We start from the raw sequence: 18,686 nt of genomic DNA on the forward strand, positions 1-18,686 counted from the left end.
TCGCTCGAGTAATGTGCCTTAGACGAGAATCTCCCTGCTCGTCCCTAAAGATTCGGGGGCTGGCGCGGGGCGGGGAGCTGCGGGGGAGAGCGGGCAGGAACGGAGGGGAGATCTCTCTCTCCCTCTCTGCCGCCTGCTCTCCTCTGCTCCCCACCGCAACTCACCTGTCAGCTGCGGCGGCCCCCGAATCTTTAGGGACGAGCAGGGAGATACTCGGCTAAGGCACATTACTCGAGCGAGTAGTGCCTTAGCGAGTATACTCGTTCATCCCTAATAATATCCCATCCACAGAACGTTTTTCTGCTTAGTTTTGTACAGAGAGTTCTTACGAATGCTTGGCCTCCACATTTGCCCAACATGAGCCCAATCAAGCATTTGCAGGATGTGGTGGAGAGGTCCATTTGTACCTACAAAACCACAGATCTGTAGGTGGCTATGCAGACAGCATAACTCAACATCCCTCTAGACGTCTTCCATCCACTTGTGGAATCAATGCAACATGCTGCACTTTGCAGGCTAGAGGGAATCCTAAAAAGCATTTGTCCCAGTCCCATGACTTTTGGCATGTCAGTGTAAATATCGCCTACTAGGGAGTCTGTCAGCTTGATCATACTGTCCAAACTGCAGTCATGATGTTAGAGCAGGAGGAGCTGAGCAGATTGCGATTTAGTTTTATGGGGAAAGATTCAGTAGAACTTGTATTTTGGTCATGTAAGCCCTTCTACATTCTGAGCTGAACAGTCCAATGGGCGGTCCTATCACTGATTGACAGCCTTCTCTGTATGTACAGTCGTACACAGGACCGCCGATTGGACTGTTCAGCTCAGAATGTATAAGGGCTTAAATTAATAAAACACAGGTTCTACTGAATCTTTCCCCATAAACTATACATCAATCTGCTCAGCTCCTCCTGCTCTATAACATCATGCCTGCAGGTTGGACAGTCTGATCAAGCTGATGGGTACACTTTAAGAATTACTCTAGTGACTACTGGGACTTGACCACAGTCTCTGGACAGATGCAGCTCTCAGCTCCTATCAGCAGAGCAAGCTCTAGAACTTTACTGAACAAGCAGTTATTGCTGTGAGGGGCTCAGAAACCAGCAAAATACGGGGCTGTAAGATATGGTAAAAATGAAGGGGAAGTAAAGGTACGTCCCTTATTTAAAGCAAGCATGTTATTTCCTTCACCAGCTCCCTATGTAGAAATATATTCATTCTTTTTATCACAGTTGTAGACTTGGAAGCAATCAGACAAATTTAGGAGGTAAGTACTAGTTATCATAGTGTTACAACTTACAATGCGAATTCCCAAACTTACGGCGGCTTCAGATGAGCGTATGTGCGAATACAATTGCCTCAGCGCAACGTATTTGTGCAGTGAATGGTTAGACGAGGTACATTTGCGTGTGTGTCTGCGCATAGTACCATACTTTTTGCGCACGCAGGGCAGGTCCCTTCTGTGCATTAAAAGGCTATTAAGCCTAATGAGGTCCAGCTGTGTTCTTCTTTCACAGAATTGCACAGAGTACTGAGCATTTGCACAAATATTGAGTGTGTGTTTGTGCACATCCCATAGACTTCTATGGGGCTTCTGTTGTGCAAATTTGCTGGAAAATAGATCAGCACTAGAGATGAGCGAGCGTACTCGGATAAGCACTACTTGCTCGAGTAATTGGCTTTATCCGAGTATCGCTGTGCTCGGGGCTAAAGATTCGGGTGCCGCTGCGGCTGACAGGTGAGTCGCAGCGGGGAGCAGGGGAGAGCGGGCGGGAGAGAGGGAGAGAAAGATCTCCCCTCCGTTCCTCCCCGCTCTCCCCTGCAGCTCCCCGCTCCGTGCCGGCACCCGAATCTTTAGCCCCGAGCACAGCGATACTCGGATAAAGCCAATTACTCGAGCGAGTAGTGCTTATCCGAGTATGCTCGCTCATCTCTAATCAGCACCTATTTTTTTGTAGACACACAAATCGTGCGCATAGAACACTCTCATAAACAGGAATCCATTGACACCAATGAGTTCTATTCTCTGCACTTTGCTTGCAAAAATATTTGTAAATACAATTGTGTGAAGAAGCCCCTAATCAAATGAAGACTGGTGGTACATACCACTAAAAATGTTGTATGCTGCGTACATTGAGGTGCTACATGGGTATATGTTCTGGGAACCTCCGGAAAACACACAAGCAATCAGATAACTTAAACACACAAACATCTGCTATGAAATCTGCTGACGATCTTGTAAAATAAACTACAAAAACAACAACTTAAAACGAAATGTTAAGTGTAAAACAACAAACATATCAATATGAAAATTGCACAAACTACTTATTCAACGGCTTCCTAAATAAACTGTTTTAATGAAGAGTCGACCATTTACTTGCAGACATCCAAATGTTTGTGAAACATGACTTGTGTTCATTCTTGTGTGTTTCTCTTACCAATAGCTGATGGAATGCCTGAAACTAAAGCTAGACACCGGCCTGAATGCATCAACAGTGTTTTTATGCATCAGTTAGCAAAATTACTGAAGGGTTTACAAAAAGAGAACACCTACAAGTCAAGGTTGCCCAAGGTAACTAAATAGGTCAGCAGACTCTACGGCACCAGCTTGGAAGCATTCATTTCTTAAAGTCACCTGAGTAAAGATCAGCTATATGAAGAGAACGGTGAGATTCCTCGGATTGAGATGTCATATTTTTGTTGAGTAAAGTTAAAGGAGTTTTCTAATATAAAGAAAAATGGCGGTAGGGCAGATAACCGTAAAACAAAGGAAAACCATGGCTCAACTTTTAAATGTCCCACTTGTTTCCAGAAGCTTCTGCAGTGGTTAGATGCCACTCATCATTCACATGACCGCTACAGCCAAATACTGTCCTACGCAGTGTACACTTGACCACGAAGTACATTGATCGGCTGCAGCTGTCACATGAACAAGGACTTTCAGTAACTGAGATGTGGAGAATGGACTAGCAGTGCTGGAGCAATGGAACATTGAAAAGGCGAGTCTTTGTTTTCCTTTGTTTTACATAATTATCTGAGCATTTGTCTTAAATTTTGGAAACTGCCTTAAGTGCTAAGTCAATTACATTCATGGTTGTATTAAAATAGCAAAAAGATCAGAATTTTTTTTTTCCAGAAACAGCTCCCCTTTTGTCCATGAACAATCCAATGGGCGGTCCTATCACTGATTGACAGCCTTGGCTGTATGTATGGTCATACACAGGACTGCCGATTGGACTGTTCAGCTCAGAATGTATAAGGGCCTAAATCAATAAAATACAAGTTATACTGAATCTCACCATAGACCTATATATCAATCTGCTCAGCTCCTCCCGCTCTATAACATGAGGAGGAGGAGGAGAACATTTATGGCTCTTAGACAATGTTATACCCAATTTTTGGGGGTATGGGTAAAGTAGCGGTTCAGTTCGAACTAATTCAGACGGTACTGAACTTTTGGCTGAAATTCGGCAAACTGGCTTTACCGAACTTTTTAAAAGTTCACTTTTCACTATTACTCATAATCAGGTGCAATGAATCATTGTGACTACTGAGTCAGGAAGATTACAGCTCTTTATAAATTGAAAATAGAGTAATTATGGGGCCTAGCACTAGCCGGTCATCGCTCGGTGAATAAGTGATTTCAGCACTGGATGGAGGGTGAAAGCAATTAGACCACATAGTATCTGGCCTGATGCACTCTGTTGTGCAGTCCCATGGTCTATTCAACTATGTACTGATAGTTTATCAAGGCAATTGTGCAACTCCTACCAACCAAGGCTATCTAAAACTTGCCAACTGTGCCAACATTTCTAACCAATTTATAGTGATTTCATAAAATGTCTAAATGAAAACGTTTAAACTTATGTAATTGTCATTAAAACAATAATTCGTGTGATGTTACTTACCTCCCAGCCAGACTGTAGATTTTCAAGATTCATACAATGTTCTCCTTCAAAAGGTCCAAATTTTTCTCCAGCTGAGATTTTCACTTTTGTCCATATTCCCAACCCTGAGCCTGGAATACTGGATTCTCGAAGTTCAAATTCAGGAGGTATTGGAATGTCGTCTGGGATATAAATGGGCGCCCTGTAAGGTGATCCTTCCTTAGGTGTGAATTCATCACTAGAAGAGGCTGGGGAAGAGAGATCTGGAAAATTTGAACCCGACGTAGTGCCAGTCCCATCTTCAAAATGTGACATCTCTCCATCTATAACTTCAGAAAAATTTTCAGTGGAAACATCATCATCTGTAAATTGATAGAAAACAGAAATGAGCATTGCAAGTAGTAGCATAATATTGTTCTTCTAAATGACAGACTATATACCGGAGGAAAAGATCATAATGTAATCATTTTGCTGATAACAACTATATGTTAAAGGTATTTATACTGTACACGAGTGCAAAGGATTTGTCATCATAACAATCCAAATTTTAACTTGAACCTGCCCTAGCAACACGTTGATTGGCAAGCATCCAGCTCCAGCAACCCCCTAGCGCTATTGCTGGGGGACGCTGTGACCCAACAAGCATTCCCTGGGCAAACTTTCAAGAGGTATGTAGAATTTCATAACAACCATTCAAATGACTTCTTGCTCATACATGGACCCCCCAAGTCCATCAGAGTGGTAGCAACTCTTGATCACAGAAGGGGTTCCCAACCAGGCCATAAGGGGCTGTTGACATTAGGATTTTTGCGTATGCTTAACATATCTGTTAAACGTACATGAAAAAAACGTATACAAACATATGCCATTTTAAGCATACCTGTATATTTTTGAAACGTTTTCATTAAATGGATGGCCATATATTTCTAAACGCTTGTGTCAATTTTTACATTAAAAATTGCATACGATTTCCACTGTAAACATTTTTTAAAAATGAAATCCTGTAGTTGAACATGTTTTTTTTTTCCTTTAAGGCATTGGATAACAAAAAATCTATGCATCAAACTTAATAGCAAAAATAATTTCACATATCATATATACAGCTACTATTATCATTTATATTACTTCATAATATCACTGAACAAAACCCACTATACTAAGATCACGATTACCAATATTAACACTATATAAAGGCCAAATAATACCGCCTGACCATGATCACATATAACTATCACATAATGACGGAATACCACTGTGCTGTTGCAGAAAAAATACTATACAAAGACCAATATTACCCCCATACAGTGACCATATACGAGGGGGTGCGGATAATTATTGAGCCTTACCTAGAAAAAATGGAGCTAGGAAGCTGTAAATTGCAGGGTGTACTTGTCTATCTGTCTATATGCAATGATGCAAAAATCAACTACCTATCTTTCTTTTTCCGGTCCAAAGTGAACATGGCGGCATCTCCAAAGACGTTCAGTGTGCAAGAGCATAGGACCATTATCAAGTTCCTGTTTCTCCAAGGGAAAGCTGCAAAGCAGATCCATGATGACATGTCACAAACCTTAGGTGACAGCGGCCCTTCATATGCAACAGTTAAACGTTGGGTTGTAAATTTTAAAACTGGCCATTTCGGTGTTGAAAGTGAGAAACCCAGTGGAAGGCCTGTCTCCGTCTCCTTGACTGCAAATGTGAAAGCCATCCATGACATCCCTCGAATATCAGCCAAGAGTATTGCTACCTATCTGGGGATATCACGTGAGAGAGTTGGTGCCATTATCCACAACGACTCGGGAATGAAAAATCTTACAGCCAAGTGGATCCCAAAACAACCAAATAGAAGAGGAGACGTGTGGAGACATCGGTGGCTGCAGCTGTCATGTATGTGTCACGTGACCACACAACACAAAAGTGAGTGGGGACAGTAGCACCGACTACAAGGAGCAACAGAGGAGGTCAGTATGTATTGTTTTTTTAAATATATTAAACACACTTTAAAAAATAATGAAATCAGAGGGGCCTGACTGCTGTGACTCAGCTTCTGTCTCAGAGTCCTTTCTCCTTTTAGGTCTTTGCACAGCCGAACTGCCTCAACAGACAATACGTCCGCCCCTGGGTTGGCTTTTTAAACAGGTTGTCTACAAACCAGACAACATTTCCCCTATAGGTCCAACTGTGCTAAAATAACTAAAGAAACTGTACTTACCAGTCCTCTGCCGCAGGGATCCAGCATTGTAGCCCCACTATCTTCCCACTTGTGGAAGGTGATGTCACCAGATATCATCTGAACATGGCAGCCTACCAAAGCATCAACCTTCCGAACTTCTGGCATCATGGTGACCAGGACATGAGCACTGATACCAAGAAAACGGCCAGTGATGCTGTGGCCTCTGATTGGCTGCAGCAATCAGGACATATTCGGTGACATCGCCTACCACAATAAACGTGGGGAGGACCACGGGGCTACAGCACTGGATCCCCGTGGCAGAGGACTGGTAAGTACAGCTCTTTTTGCTATTTTAGCACAGTTGGACCTATAGGGGGCATGTTGTCCGGTAACCGAGCAACCCTTTTAAACTACGTCTAGAAATATAAAAGGCACAGTGGAGGCAAAATGAAATAGGTTCGTACTGATCTACAATGAGTAATGTGTTTCCTAATACCTGAAGTGATATTTTTTATGATTAGCTTACTGACACTGTGCATTATGGGACTAATGAGGAATGCATCTCTTTTAATGCATATCACATTTAGCTACATCCCAGTGAGAAGCCCTCGGACAAGTCGAGCTTCGTGCTTTGTACACCTCAACTAATAAATCATATTTCTGAGTCTCTAGACTGCAGTAGAACCTTAAACAGCTCAGTAAAGATCCATCTGTGCTTCCCTGCTGCCACCACCAACCCCTGACCCCTGAACAACATCAACCTCTCTTAATGCATAATTTAAACAGGGGCATTGCAAATCCAATTCCAAGAGTGACAACATATATCTGTTTTATGGCCGCGGAAAAAATTCTTGCTGCTGTATTACACTGTGTCACAGAAACAAAAGTACGCGATAAATGAGGAAAAAGCACATTAGCAAAATTCAACATCTCACAGATAGAAGTGATCTAACTTGTAGCATCATCTGTTCTCTTGCTATTAGACTTGCTATGGTTTGTATTAAATATAACAAAACTGAAGGGACCTTTTTACACGGGACAGAATTGTCTGCACGGCGCAGCGCAGATGTGGATTTTGTCAATTACTGCAGATTTTGTTGCATTTTTAACTGCGGAATGCATTGGGGGTTTTTTTTTCGACAGACAGTAATTGTGGAATTACATCCCCTTTATGTTAGAAATCCGCAACAGTAATTTACAATATGTCCTTAATTCCCCAGCAAAAAGTTTTTCTGCTGCAGAATTTAATCTTGTAGTTTTGAAGTAGACAGACTTTTCACAGGTGCAGAATTCAAGCCCCATAGGGATAACATTGTGACGCAGAAATGTCCGCACGGAGTAATGTGAAAGGTCCCTAGCAGAACACATGAATTGTTCACAATTCCGAATATAGCCTCTATTATATTTCGGTCAAGGACTATCAACTGCATAGGGGAAAGTGTTTATTTCATACCATCCAACTCTTTTGGATTGTACAGGGGTATTGTCCAAAAAGGTTGAGGAAGAGGAAGTGACAGATGAGTGGCTACTTGTTGGGAACATGTCTACGGAGGCTCTGTCTGGCTGGCACTGTTTCTGCAAGGGACTCTTGCACTGCATATGGGGACACCCAGTTTTAAACTAATTTGGGATTACATGATGCTTATTCTCCATTCTTATCAGAAGGTTAACTCAGAATTTTTTGGTTTCCTATAACCAGTGGAGTCAAGTAGCATTTTTGTGTTCGTGAATGGGAAAAGTAACAAGACGTGGTGCACAAGCAGCTCAAAAACAGTAGCAACATTTTTTGCAAAGTTACTCAACTCTCTATTCAACTGTGAAATATTAGTTTACATGTTGCTTGTCTTTGTTTTACTGATTTCCAAAAGGTTGCATGGATGATGTCAAATTGTCCCAATTTCTCATTTATTTATTTAATGTTTGTTGGAAAGAACAATAATTAAAATAGTATTGGCTGATATGAGCAGCAGTTGACTATCTCCTGGTTAACCAGCAACAGCCCACATATCTGCTGTAAGCATATAGTAAGTGTTTACGAGCATGAATAATAAACACAGTTTGGGCAACAGAAAGCTAAACACTAATGTCTGTTGAATCATAGCAGAGCACTAAGCTCAAATATCAATTCACAATAACATAATAATCACAGCAAAATACAAAAATAAGGTGAAATAAGATGTTGGAATTTTAAGTTGGCCTTCATCTTTCGTAAGTAGGGAAATAGTAAAAAAACTGTGTTGCTGTTTTTGGCTCACACTTCTATTCTGTGTGCTGATGAGGCAGGGGATTTATTATCTGATTACCCCCAATAGTATTTATGAGCTCCTAAATTTTTTATACATAAGGCAATAAGGCATTGTGGGATGAAGACAGTCATAAATTATTTACCAGACCACGTGAATGGGATCATATGAGACTTGCCAAACTCCTGCCATGCACAAAGGCTGTCTGGGAAGAGATTTACTAGTAGTAACTATATGGGTTTCCTTCCATTATATTCACTGGTGTTGCTTAGAAAATAAACAAGACAAGCTTCAAAGGAAAATACTTAGTAAAGGTTAATTGGCATTGGGTGGAGACCGTGAATATTCTGATCAGTTTGTACTCCAAGAGGAAAAAGTCCACGTGGAGCAGGAATTAGTCCCCTGCCAAAACTAACTCAACTCCATAGACAGTATAGAGCTCTTTCCATACCCAGCCCATCTGTAACTTTCATCATATAATGGCTTTTTTTCGGATGCACACATATCACTTAAATATGATATTGTGTATTAGTTTTACATTAGCTTTGCAAATTGGATTTTACTTCCTAAGAAAGCCTACTGTGCAGCTATGGTAGATGCAAAAAGAGGACAATAGGGGGAGTGCAGACCATGATTAGTTTTATTAATAGTCAACTAAAAACTGTAATACTTCGCTTAAAGGCGTGGTCTGAGTTATTATTTTTTATAGTAAAAGTCTATTCCCCATGCAGTAAAATAACAAGCAGTCACATACTCGCCTCTCTCCGCTCCCGCTGTGTACTGCGCCGCGGCTCTGGGGTCTCCCCTCTGACATCACATACATTCTGCCCCAGGATGTCACAGGGGCAGCAGGCAATAGCACAGCTCAGCATTCGATTGCTGGGCTGTTATTGGCTCCAGCGCTTGTGATGTCCTGTAAAGTGCTACAGAGTGTAGGCTGTAAACAAACAGAGTAGTGGAGGACCGAGAACTAGTACAGGACACAGCGGGAGCCGGGAGAGGTGGTGTATAGGGAACAGACTTTGACTGTAAAAATATAACATACCACCCCTTTAACATATTTAAACATACATTTTCTTTATCATTGGTTGTTTCGATGCCATTGTTTAACCCATTCATGGCCAGCCTATTTTGTGCTTTAAGGACCAAGTGACTTATTGCGAGGGCCATAAATTGTTGGTTGGTAAAGCCATAAGAGGGCTTGTTTTTTTTTTTTTAAATGAGTTGTATATTGTAATGGCACCACTCTGGGGAACATATAATGAGTTGTACAACTTTTTATTACAGTTTTTTGGGGAGGAGATGGAGAAAAAAATGTCTAGAATTTCCGCCATTGTTTTTGGGTTTTGTTTTCATGGTATTCAGCATTCGGTAAAAATAACATGATCACTTACTTATGTGGATGAGCATGATTACTGCAATACCAAGTTAACATATTTTTCTATTTTTTACTGTTGCACAAAACCCCCACATTTTTAAAGAAAAACAATTGTCTATGCATTGCTGCATGCTAAGATCATTAACATTTAAAGGGGTTGTCCCGCGCCGAAACGGGTTTTTTTTTTTCAACCCCCCCCCCCCCGTTCGGCGCGAGACAACCCCGATGCAGGGGTTAAAAAAGAACACCGCACAGCGCTTACCTGAATCCCCGCGCTCCGGTGACTTCTTACTTACCTGCTGAAGATGGCCGCCGAGATCTTCTCCCTCGGTGGACCGCAGGGCTTCTGTGCGGTCCATTGCCGATTCCAGCCTCCTGATTGGCTGGAATCGGCACGTGACGGGGCGGAGCTACCAGGAGCCGGTCTCCGGCACGAGCGGCCCCATTCAGAAAACAAGAAGACCGGACTGCGCAAGCGCGTCTAATCTGGCGATTAGACGCTGAAAATTAGACGGCTCCATGGAAACGAGGACGCTAGCAACGGAGCAGGTAAGTGAAAAACTTCTGATAACTTCTGTATGGCTCATATTTAATGCACGATGTACATTACAAAGTGCATTAATATGGCCATACAGAAGTGTATAGACCCACTTGCTTTCGCGGGACAACCCCTTTAAAATTTTCTGACTATGGAGCTCTGTGAGGTCTTGTTTTTTATGGGAAGAGTTGCAGTTTTTATTGGTACCATTTTGAGGTACATATAACTTTTGGGTTGATTTTTGTTACATTTTGGAGAGGCAAAGAAAAGAAAAATAGCAATTCCACCCTTAGGTTTTTAAATTATGTTTAGGGTGTTCACCATGCGAGATAAATAACAAAATATTTTAATTGTCTGAATTGTTATGAACACGGTAATAACTGTTATGTGTTGTCCTGGATTTTTTTCCTTTAAGTTAAAGTTCATTGCACTTTTCTTAGACTATTTTTAGTCCCTGAAGGGGACTTAAAGATGCAATTGTTTGATTTGATCACTAAGATAGTACACTGCATTACGTATGTAGTGCATTCTACTGGTTTGTGATACATTGTGTCTGCACATGATCACTTCAAGTGTTTGGGTTATGATAACCATACAGAGAAAGGCCTTTATGGAGGATTCAACACATTCTGCAATCAAAATTAGGTACATTCGCCTGACAAGTACATACATGCATACTGCAGCACATTTTTCATATACTTGTTTTTAAGTGCTCTCATAAAAGAATAAATTGCTGTGCTCTGCTGAAAAAAAACATTGGAGGAATTTATCACTGACGGTGTGCCAAAACTGTAACAGAAAAAAAAATTGCTAATTTTTGTTTTACTGTCTTGTACAAAAATGTGCAACTTTGTCCCTTTTTATGCCACATTTGCCACGTTTTCGAAAAGTAGACAGGGCTTAGAGTGAGAAGTATGGCCTTCCACAGCCCAGCAAATTTTCTATAATTGACACCATAAACTGGCGTAATTATGGCATGAAATACATGGTTATGCTTGATGACTAAGCATAACCATCTATTTCATGATCGCTATCTATCGCTATCATCTGAGCTATGTAATGCTATATTTCTCTAAAGAAGTGTCAGCAGGAACAGTTTTTGGCTACCCACATAGTGCCTGGTCCTTGGGGGTTTGAATTGCTGGACCATAGTGATCAATTGATTAACACTTAGAGAAAGGGTTGTCCAAATGAAGCAACCCCTTTATGTTTTCCTGGATAACTGATTGGATTTCGGCATCTGACTGACACCAATGACTAAGACTTCGATACAACACACTTGGTATCTGTAGTATACGTCCCACAAGTGGATAAACTAAGCTGCACAATCTCATATGAATGAATGTCTGTGTACTGAAGTCCAGTTTTCTTGGAAGAATAGGAATGTTAATGATTAGTCTTAAGTGGACCGAACCAATCAAACATGTTTAAGGTCGAACTTTGCTATAAGAGAAGGAGGAAAAAAATGAAAAAGAAGAGGAAGAGGATTTCTTATTCATAATAATCACCTCAATTTATATAGTGCATACATTTATTGAGGAGAAGGGGGAAGAGGAAGCATGGTGGCTCAGTGGTTAGCACTGTTGCCTTGCATCACCGGGGTCAAGGACAACATTTGCATGCAATTAAAAAAAGGTGATTATTATGAAACACAGGAAGAACATACAAACTCCCAATGTCAGATTTGAACCTAGGGCTCCAGCACTGCAAGGCAACAGTGCTAACCACTGAGCCACCAGAGAAAAGAAGGAGACACCACCAACATTTCAAGGGGATCAATATTATTAGTGAAAGTTCGGTTCAAACAAATTTGGACTGAAAAAGTTTCTCCAGAAGTTCGTCAAACCGACCAAACTAAACTTTTCAAAAGTTCACTCATCTTTATTAGGAATGATTACTGGTTTAGGGCATTGCTATAGTAATAAAAATGATACGTTTTATTGACACATGCTGTACAAAATGGGGACAAACCTTTGAGGATCAGAGGGCAATTCTTTTCTGAATTGATTTGTAAGCCATTAACCCTTTCCAATCCAATTTGTATTCTGGTTTTCCTAGGGGCTTACTCTTTTTCTGCCGTTATACAACGGCGCTATCTGCTGGCTAAAGCCAGTACTGCATGAGGTGACACGTTGAATAGGCTCCGACAGCAGAGAGGCTGGCAATATACAGTAAGAGAACCCCGATGGACGTATTCCAACATCGGAGCTGTACAGCCTTAAATCTTAATGTCTTCAGAGGTCAGACAGTGGATTGGAAAGGGTTAATAAGAGACATACTGTACATAACACTTCTCAGGGAGTCCAGAAGCCCTTCTCAGGTCTGTGATTGGATGCAGCAATCTGTGACGTTCCATATACAAACTTATAGGATGTAAACAGAACCATCAGGGGGAGAACAAGAGGTGCGACCCTGGAGCTGTGGTGGTCTGGGTAAGTATAGGCTCTTTTATTATTTTTTGACTATGGCTAACTATTTTTAAAAAATCTTCTGCGAAAACCCCTTTAATCCATGTGACAGCACTTGTTCCAGCTGCTCAGCAGCGTATAGCTGTAAAGCATACATTGAGCATGAGTAAGCGATAGAAGAAAGGGAGTTTACAGTACGGTATTTGCCTTGTTAATAGAAAACGTGCCGTGCATTGTCTCTGGAAAATGTCAACAACAATGTACAATAAAAGCAGCAAGAAGCTGAAGTTGTGCACAGTAGCCTTTATTGACTTACACTGTCTAAAAAATTTGATATGCACCAGATTTCTTGTCTTAATAAGTGCGCTGCTGAAAAGCTGTTTCCGCATATTTTGCCATATAAATTGCTATTTTATGCAAATTCCAAATGGTTTAAACCCCAGCTCTGTATTTACACCGCCAATCTGACTACATTTGCAGTTCAACTGAATCATCCTTTCTAATAAAATTTATGATAACACAGCTTCTGCCTTGATGTGCTAGACTTTACTGTAATCATAGGTTCCCTGAAAACATATTGCTGTTAGCAAGATTTAAACGACCCATTACATCACCTGATTTGAAAAGTTTGTTTTCAATAAAAAATATATATGCATGCGGAATTTCACATTTTTCCTTGGGCAGCATTGTTTATTCTCAAGATTACCAAAACTTATTCAAAAAACATAAAGCCTTGAATTTTATATTGCTCCATAACTGTATAATATTGCAGGAAGGCTGCGGACTGCGTATGATCACTGAACTTGTACTTTAAGAAGAAAATGCATTCTGGATCTAAGAATGGACAGGCGATAGAAATAGTCAGATCTTTTATGGGGTTTTATGGGTTGGCACATTATTAATTTGCACAACTAAGGTTTATTCTTAGTTTTTTTTGCTAACTTTGGATTGATAAAAGCATAGTTTTTAAATAAAATTAATAATGATGCACACCGAAGTATCCAAATGACATTTGTTACTTAGAATTCATTGACACACTCCAATGGCAGCATTAAAGTATCACTAGTATATGATCCTTTTCAGAATTAAACATGTTTCATGTAAGGCATATTCGTCATTGCACTCTGAGCATGCGCGAAAGGCAGAAAACATGCTCTGCGTGTTTATCATTGCCAGGAGCATCACTGGAGAATATGACCCGGCTGTTCAGCATTACTGGAGCACACTCCACAGAGGATACTTGGAGTGTGCTAGCTGTGCTCCATCCAAAAGCTAAGAAAGACTATTCTGACTGCCATTATGGAGTCGGGAAGGAAGTTTTCCCCTAGATGGGCTAAATTGGCTTCTGCCTCATTGGTTTTTTTTTGCCTTCCTCTGGACCAGCAAGGGGGGGGGGGAGTAGAAATAGGCTGAACTAGATAAATACTATGTCACATGATGTGTGATCTGTTTGATGGTGCTCAATTTGATCATCATTGCATTTATTGGAGCATGAAAATTCTGCACTCTAGTTGGTCAAATGATTCATTCTATGATGTCATGGATTACTTTGGGAGTAATCCAAGAGTGCAATGATGAATATACCTGTAGTTCTTTTAACTTTTAGGGCTCATACACACAACTGTATTATGGTTCTGTTTGTATAAAGACATAACAAGGCTGCCATAGACCCATATTGTTCCTCTGTATGCTACTAGTTTAATACTGTGGTATTTCATATGAATTTGAATCATATCATACACAGCTAGACAGTTGACACTTATATATTTGATTTCACTGCCATAAGTTTCGTGCTTCTTCTCAACAAATCTTCAAACTTTTCTAAGGAATCTGTCACTTGAACCCATTACTGTACTTATACCAGTACATTACAGCTAAAGGTGCCCATACACCTTCAATGGCTGTCACCCAACAGCTATTTCCCCTGATTACCACCTTGACATGAACCCTCAGTTTCAATGAGCATTCATAAGTTTTCCATGGGGATAGAGGAAATGCTGCAACCAGACAGCTCTGGCCGCAACTTATCTCCTGGGAGGACAAAAGGATCAGGTGTTGAAGCTCTAAAGGCCCATTTAAACGCAACAATTATCGCTCAAAATTTGCTCAAAAGCCATCTTTTGAGCGATAATCATTGTGTGTAAATGTACCCATCTTTCACTTTTCTGCTGAATGATGATTTTCAGTTTGGCATGAAATCCATCATTCGGCAGAACAGCTGATAAGAAAGGCCGAACCCTGTGTTCTGCCTGGGGAGCACTGATTACAGCTGATTACATTGTCTCAGCTGTCAGCCCCCCGACAGAACAAAGGAAATTTATTCAGAGAACAGCGGGTGGTCTGTTCTCTGAATACAGTTCCCGGCGGCTCACACGCTACTAATTGGTACTAATAGGCATTAGTACCAAGTAGTAGTTTATGCAGAATTATCACTCAAAAGCCATCTTTTGAGTGATCATCTTCGTGTGTAAATGCACCTTAACGCCTGTTCCTTCTTTCCCCAACATCATCTGTCTAGGGAAAGTTGAGAGGCCCATATACATGAAAGAGTCATGGGGCCCTGCTGAAGTTAGCAGATTCGGGTGACTAACATACACTGCATAATCACAAATGAGGACTCTTTATTGGCCCCACCAAATATCGCACATTATAAGTAGTGAAAAAAGAATTATAAATTAACTGCTATATAAAAGAACCTTAAATGTACATGCAAGGTGTGGAAAAACGTAATAGATTTCTTTATATCAGTTATTAGTGCTTGATATGATGACAGTTCTGTCCATCTTTGTACAGGAGAACATCTACTTGTGCCCTGACCTTGCCATAGAGGTATGTTGTGTGTTCATATTACCATCTACATGCAAAGTCACATCCTATCACAGAACAGATAGCGCTGTCATAAAACAATTCAGGTATGTGAACCCGAACATTGATGAGAGCTAGTAAAAAAACTTTCATTCTCCCACTTTTCAAGTACTCCTGCATATTTATTCTGGTAGTTTGTAACCCAATCCAAGTAAGAACTGTTTGCGCTACAGCAACTTGTCCTATAAAATGTCCGTCTTTGCAGCATAACTGAGATAACAATTTTAAATTTTGAAAAGCAGACCGGACACGAGAGGTAATGACTTTTAATTGGATTGGTTTTATAATGTTTTTAGGGATTGAGCAAAACCAGAAGAAAGGATTAAAAGAATCATTTCCACAAGGCATTATTTGGCATAATGAGAACACAGAGGGAGGTCCACATCCCCAATAGTTATTGTAAACCGCAGGAGATGCTTAACATGTCAGCATCTAGCTGTGTACAGTAGAGAGACACAAATGCTTTTCCTCTATTATAAAGTTGGAAAGTGTAATCACTTGAAAGAGAAGAGAAACTGCAAGGTCATGGAGTTTTGTTGAACAAGGGCACCATGAATACCAGGAGATGTTAACCCGTTTTCTTCCCTGAGGACCCGATTTGCCAATTTTGCTTCTTTTTCAGTATTAAAATGACTTTTGAAATATAAGTTATTGGCCATGGGAACACATACTTTATAAATATGCTAAAACATCAATTTATATGCAATTCAGAAAAGGACAAGTCTTCTGGTTGGACTTGTTGTGTATAAATGAAATGGACACTTTGCTTCTGACCTATGAAAATGTAAATAATTTACTTGGGTTATCGCAAACTCAAAAGTTATCCCCTATCCACTGAGACCCCCACCAATCTTAAGTATGGGGGTTCCGTGTCCCCTCCATCTCACTGCAGACTTACTACACACACCCCTCGCCGTGATTAGGATATTGAATGGAGCAGCGAAAGCGCATATGTGGTGCGGCTCCATTCACTTTCCATTCACTCCAGAGATAGCCGAGTACAAGCGCTCTGCTATTTCCATCAGCCCCATTGAAATTAATGGTAAGGTGACCATACATATATGACCAGCGTTCCATTTAGTCTGACATCACTGTGGGTCAGAGAAGCGGATAACGCCCTTAAAAGAACATGATCAAACTGTCAGTTGAAAGAATCTGCCTTTCGAAAATTATTTTGGGGGTAACTACAAGATTATATGCAGCTAAAAGGGGTTCTAATGCACCAAACTCCATTAAACATCTACTAATGTTACCTGTGTACTAAATATAAAGATTACAATAGTTAATCATCCACGTAGATTTTTCCATTGTATATGTATGTGTTCTGATATTTCAGATTTTTTGCTGAAGGTCACAAGGTGTAATATAACATTCTTTATTAAAGAACCGCCAATTAATATTGATGTATATAAAGCAAGAAGAACAGCTTCCATTGTGTACTTGTCAATGCAATGCACAGCCAGCATTTCAGCAAGGAATGATTTGTATTATTTTCCTAGGGTATTATTTTAACTGGGATGTTTTCTTTTCAATCTTCACAAAAGGGACACTATCCCTTTAAGCCCTTTCAGTAAAAAAAGGAAGAATAGTATGTGGACAAATGTACCAGACGAGATTAGGAAAACTCACGCTGAGCTACTAATTTGACTTGGCGTAGCTATTTCACAAAAGAGAGTTTTATTTAACTGATGAACCTATCATGTCTTAAGACATTATTAACAAGGTTCTGCATCTGACAGCATGATATCAGGGCTTTTTCGCCAGTAAATTATCATGCACCCCTGCTGAAACACTGTTTTTGGCTTCAAACTTTAAGGCCTGACTAGAGGCAAAGTTTCTAAGAAGCAGTGAGCACAGTTGAGTTACTATTATTGTCTGTAATAAATCCTTCTAATGTAGTTTATAGAGGACATTGCTATTTATCATGGTCAATCACCTACTATTAAATAATAGTTAAAACCTACCAGTACAGTGTTTACTAGTATGGCTGTAAGGGCTCATGCATATGGTTTTACTATGACTTTGTATGATCAACAGTGAGTGGCAACCCTAGGGCCCAATGAACACGGCTGGGTTTGCATTGCGCAATCCGGAATGGGCGTCCGCTTCTGGATTCCGCTGCAAATACCTGCCGTAAGCATGGAATGTAAAAGTGGGTTTTCATACCCATGAGTATAAATCAATTGCAATTGGTGGTGGGGAATCGTAGCATGCTCTATTTTGATTCCGTGCAGACGGCTTCCACTGAAGTCAATGGAAGCCGTCCGACCCACGGCCCTTCCACGGCACGTGGTCAGATTTCCTATCGGGGTCCAAACCGGTCGTGTGCATTCGAACTATGGTTCCAGAGCTGAAGGTACTCTGTGTGCCATTGCATGATGGCCCCATGCTGTACCTTATTCCCCTCAAGAAGCAAAGCCATGATGGAGCATACGGTAATTTTTTTTTCTGAAATCAGAGACACATATAAGTATATTATATAGGCCCATAGATGCATAAGCATCCATAAACCGATCCAGTCTACCAAACTCTTGCTATACTAAGTGATCAACATAAATATAGCTTAGGTTGCTGGGCTCCAATGCAAATTCTTTACTGGGCTACTATAGTACAGTTGTGTGGCAGAAGGGCTATTGGACCCATTTAGACACAGGAGCCTAGGTGGGATTGCAATGCTTGTATCACTGTTATGTCCTTGCCCATATGCTTCCTTCAATTGGCTATTGACATTATACTGTATAAGTCTTATGAATTAATATTTAGGGATTCAGAGTACTAAAAAATGAATATCCTACAATATGTATTAAATATATTACACATTTGGATATTTGTGGATATTAAATCGTGTTCTTTTTCCATCTAGCAATATGTCACTTCAATTTCATAGTCAAGTAAGGCCATCTTTCAGCGGTAAATGGTGTACGATTTTATGGACATGCAGAATAATCCCAGAGCATGATTCTCAGAACTAAATCCATATTTACTAGAACATGCTGGAAGATTTGGGAGATATGCCAGAAATGTCTGAGGTTGGTACATCAGTTAAAAAGATGTTTGTCTAGAGTAACGTCATTACTTGGCGTCCGTCATATAAGATGTTTCTAGGCACAAAGTATATGTCTAGTGCAGAAATTTGGTTTGGCTACAGCTAAAACTGCCCTTTGGAAATATTTAACATGCGTTTATTTGATCAAG

General features: G+C 40.4%; 1 protein-coding gene across 4 annotated transcripts in view; it reads right to left on the minus strand.

Annotated features, from left to right (window-relative positions):
• Positions 1-18,686, minus strand: part of MECOM (MDS1 and EVI1 complex locus) — a 478,689-nt gene that overhangs the window by 265,041 nt on the left and 194,962 nt on the right. For all 4 annotated transcript variants that reach the window (XM_066600793.1, XM_066600776.1, XM_066600783.1 and 1 more), the window contains exon 2: positions 3,908-4,248. In XM_066600793.1, coding sequence (XP_066456890.1) covers positions 3,908-4,248 — 341 coding nt within the window. The remainder of the gene's footprint in view (positions 1-3,907; positions 4,249-18,686) is intronic.

This window comes from Eleutherodactylus coqui, chromosome 1, assembly GCF_035609145.1.
Source record: "Eleutherodactylus coqui strain aEleCoq1 chromosome 1, aEleCoq1.hap1, whole genome shotgun sequence".
In the NCBI taxonomy this organism is placed as follows: Eukaryota; Metazoa; Chordata; class Amphibia; order Anura; family Eleutherodactylidae; genus Eleutherodactylus; species Eleutherodactylus coqui.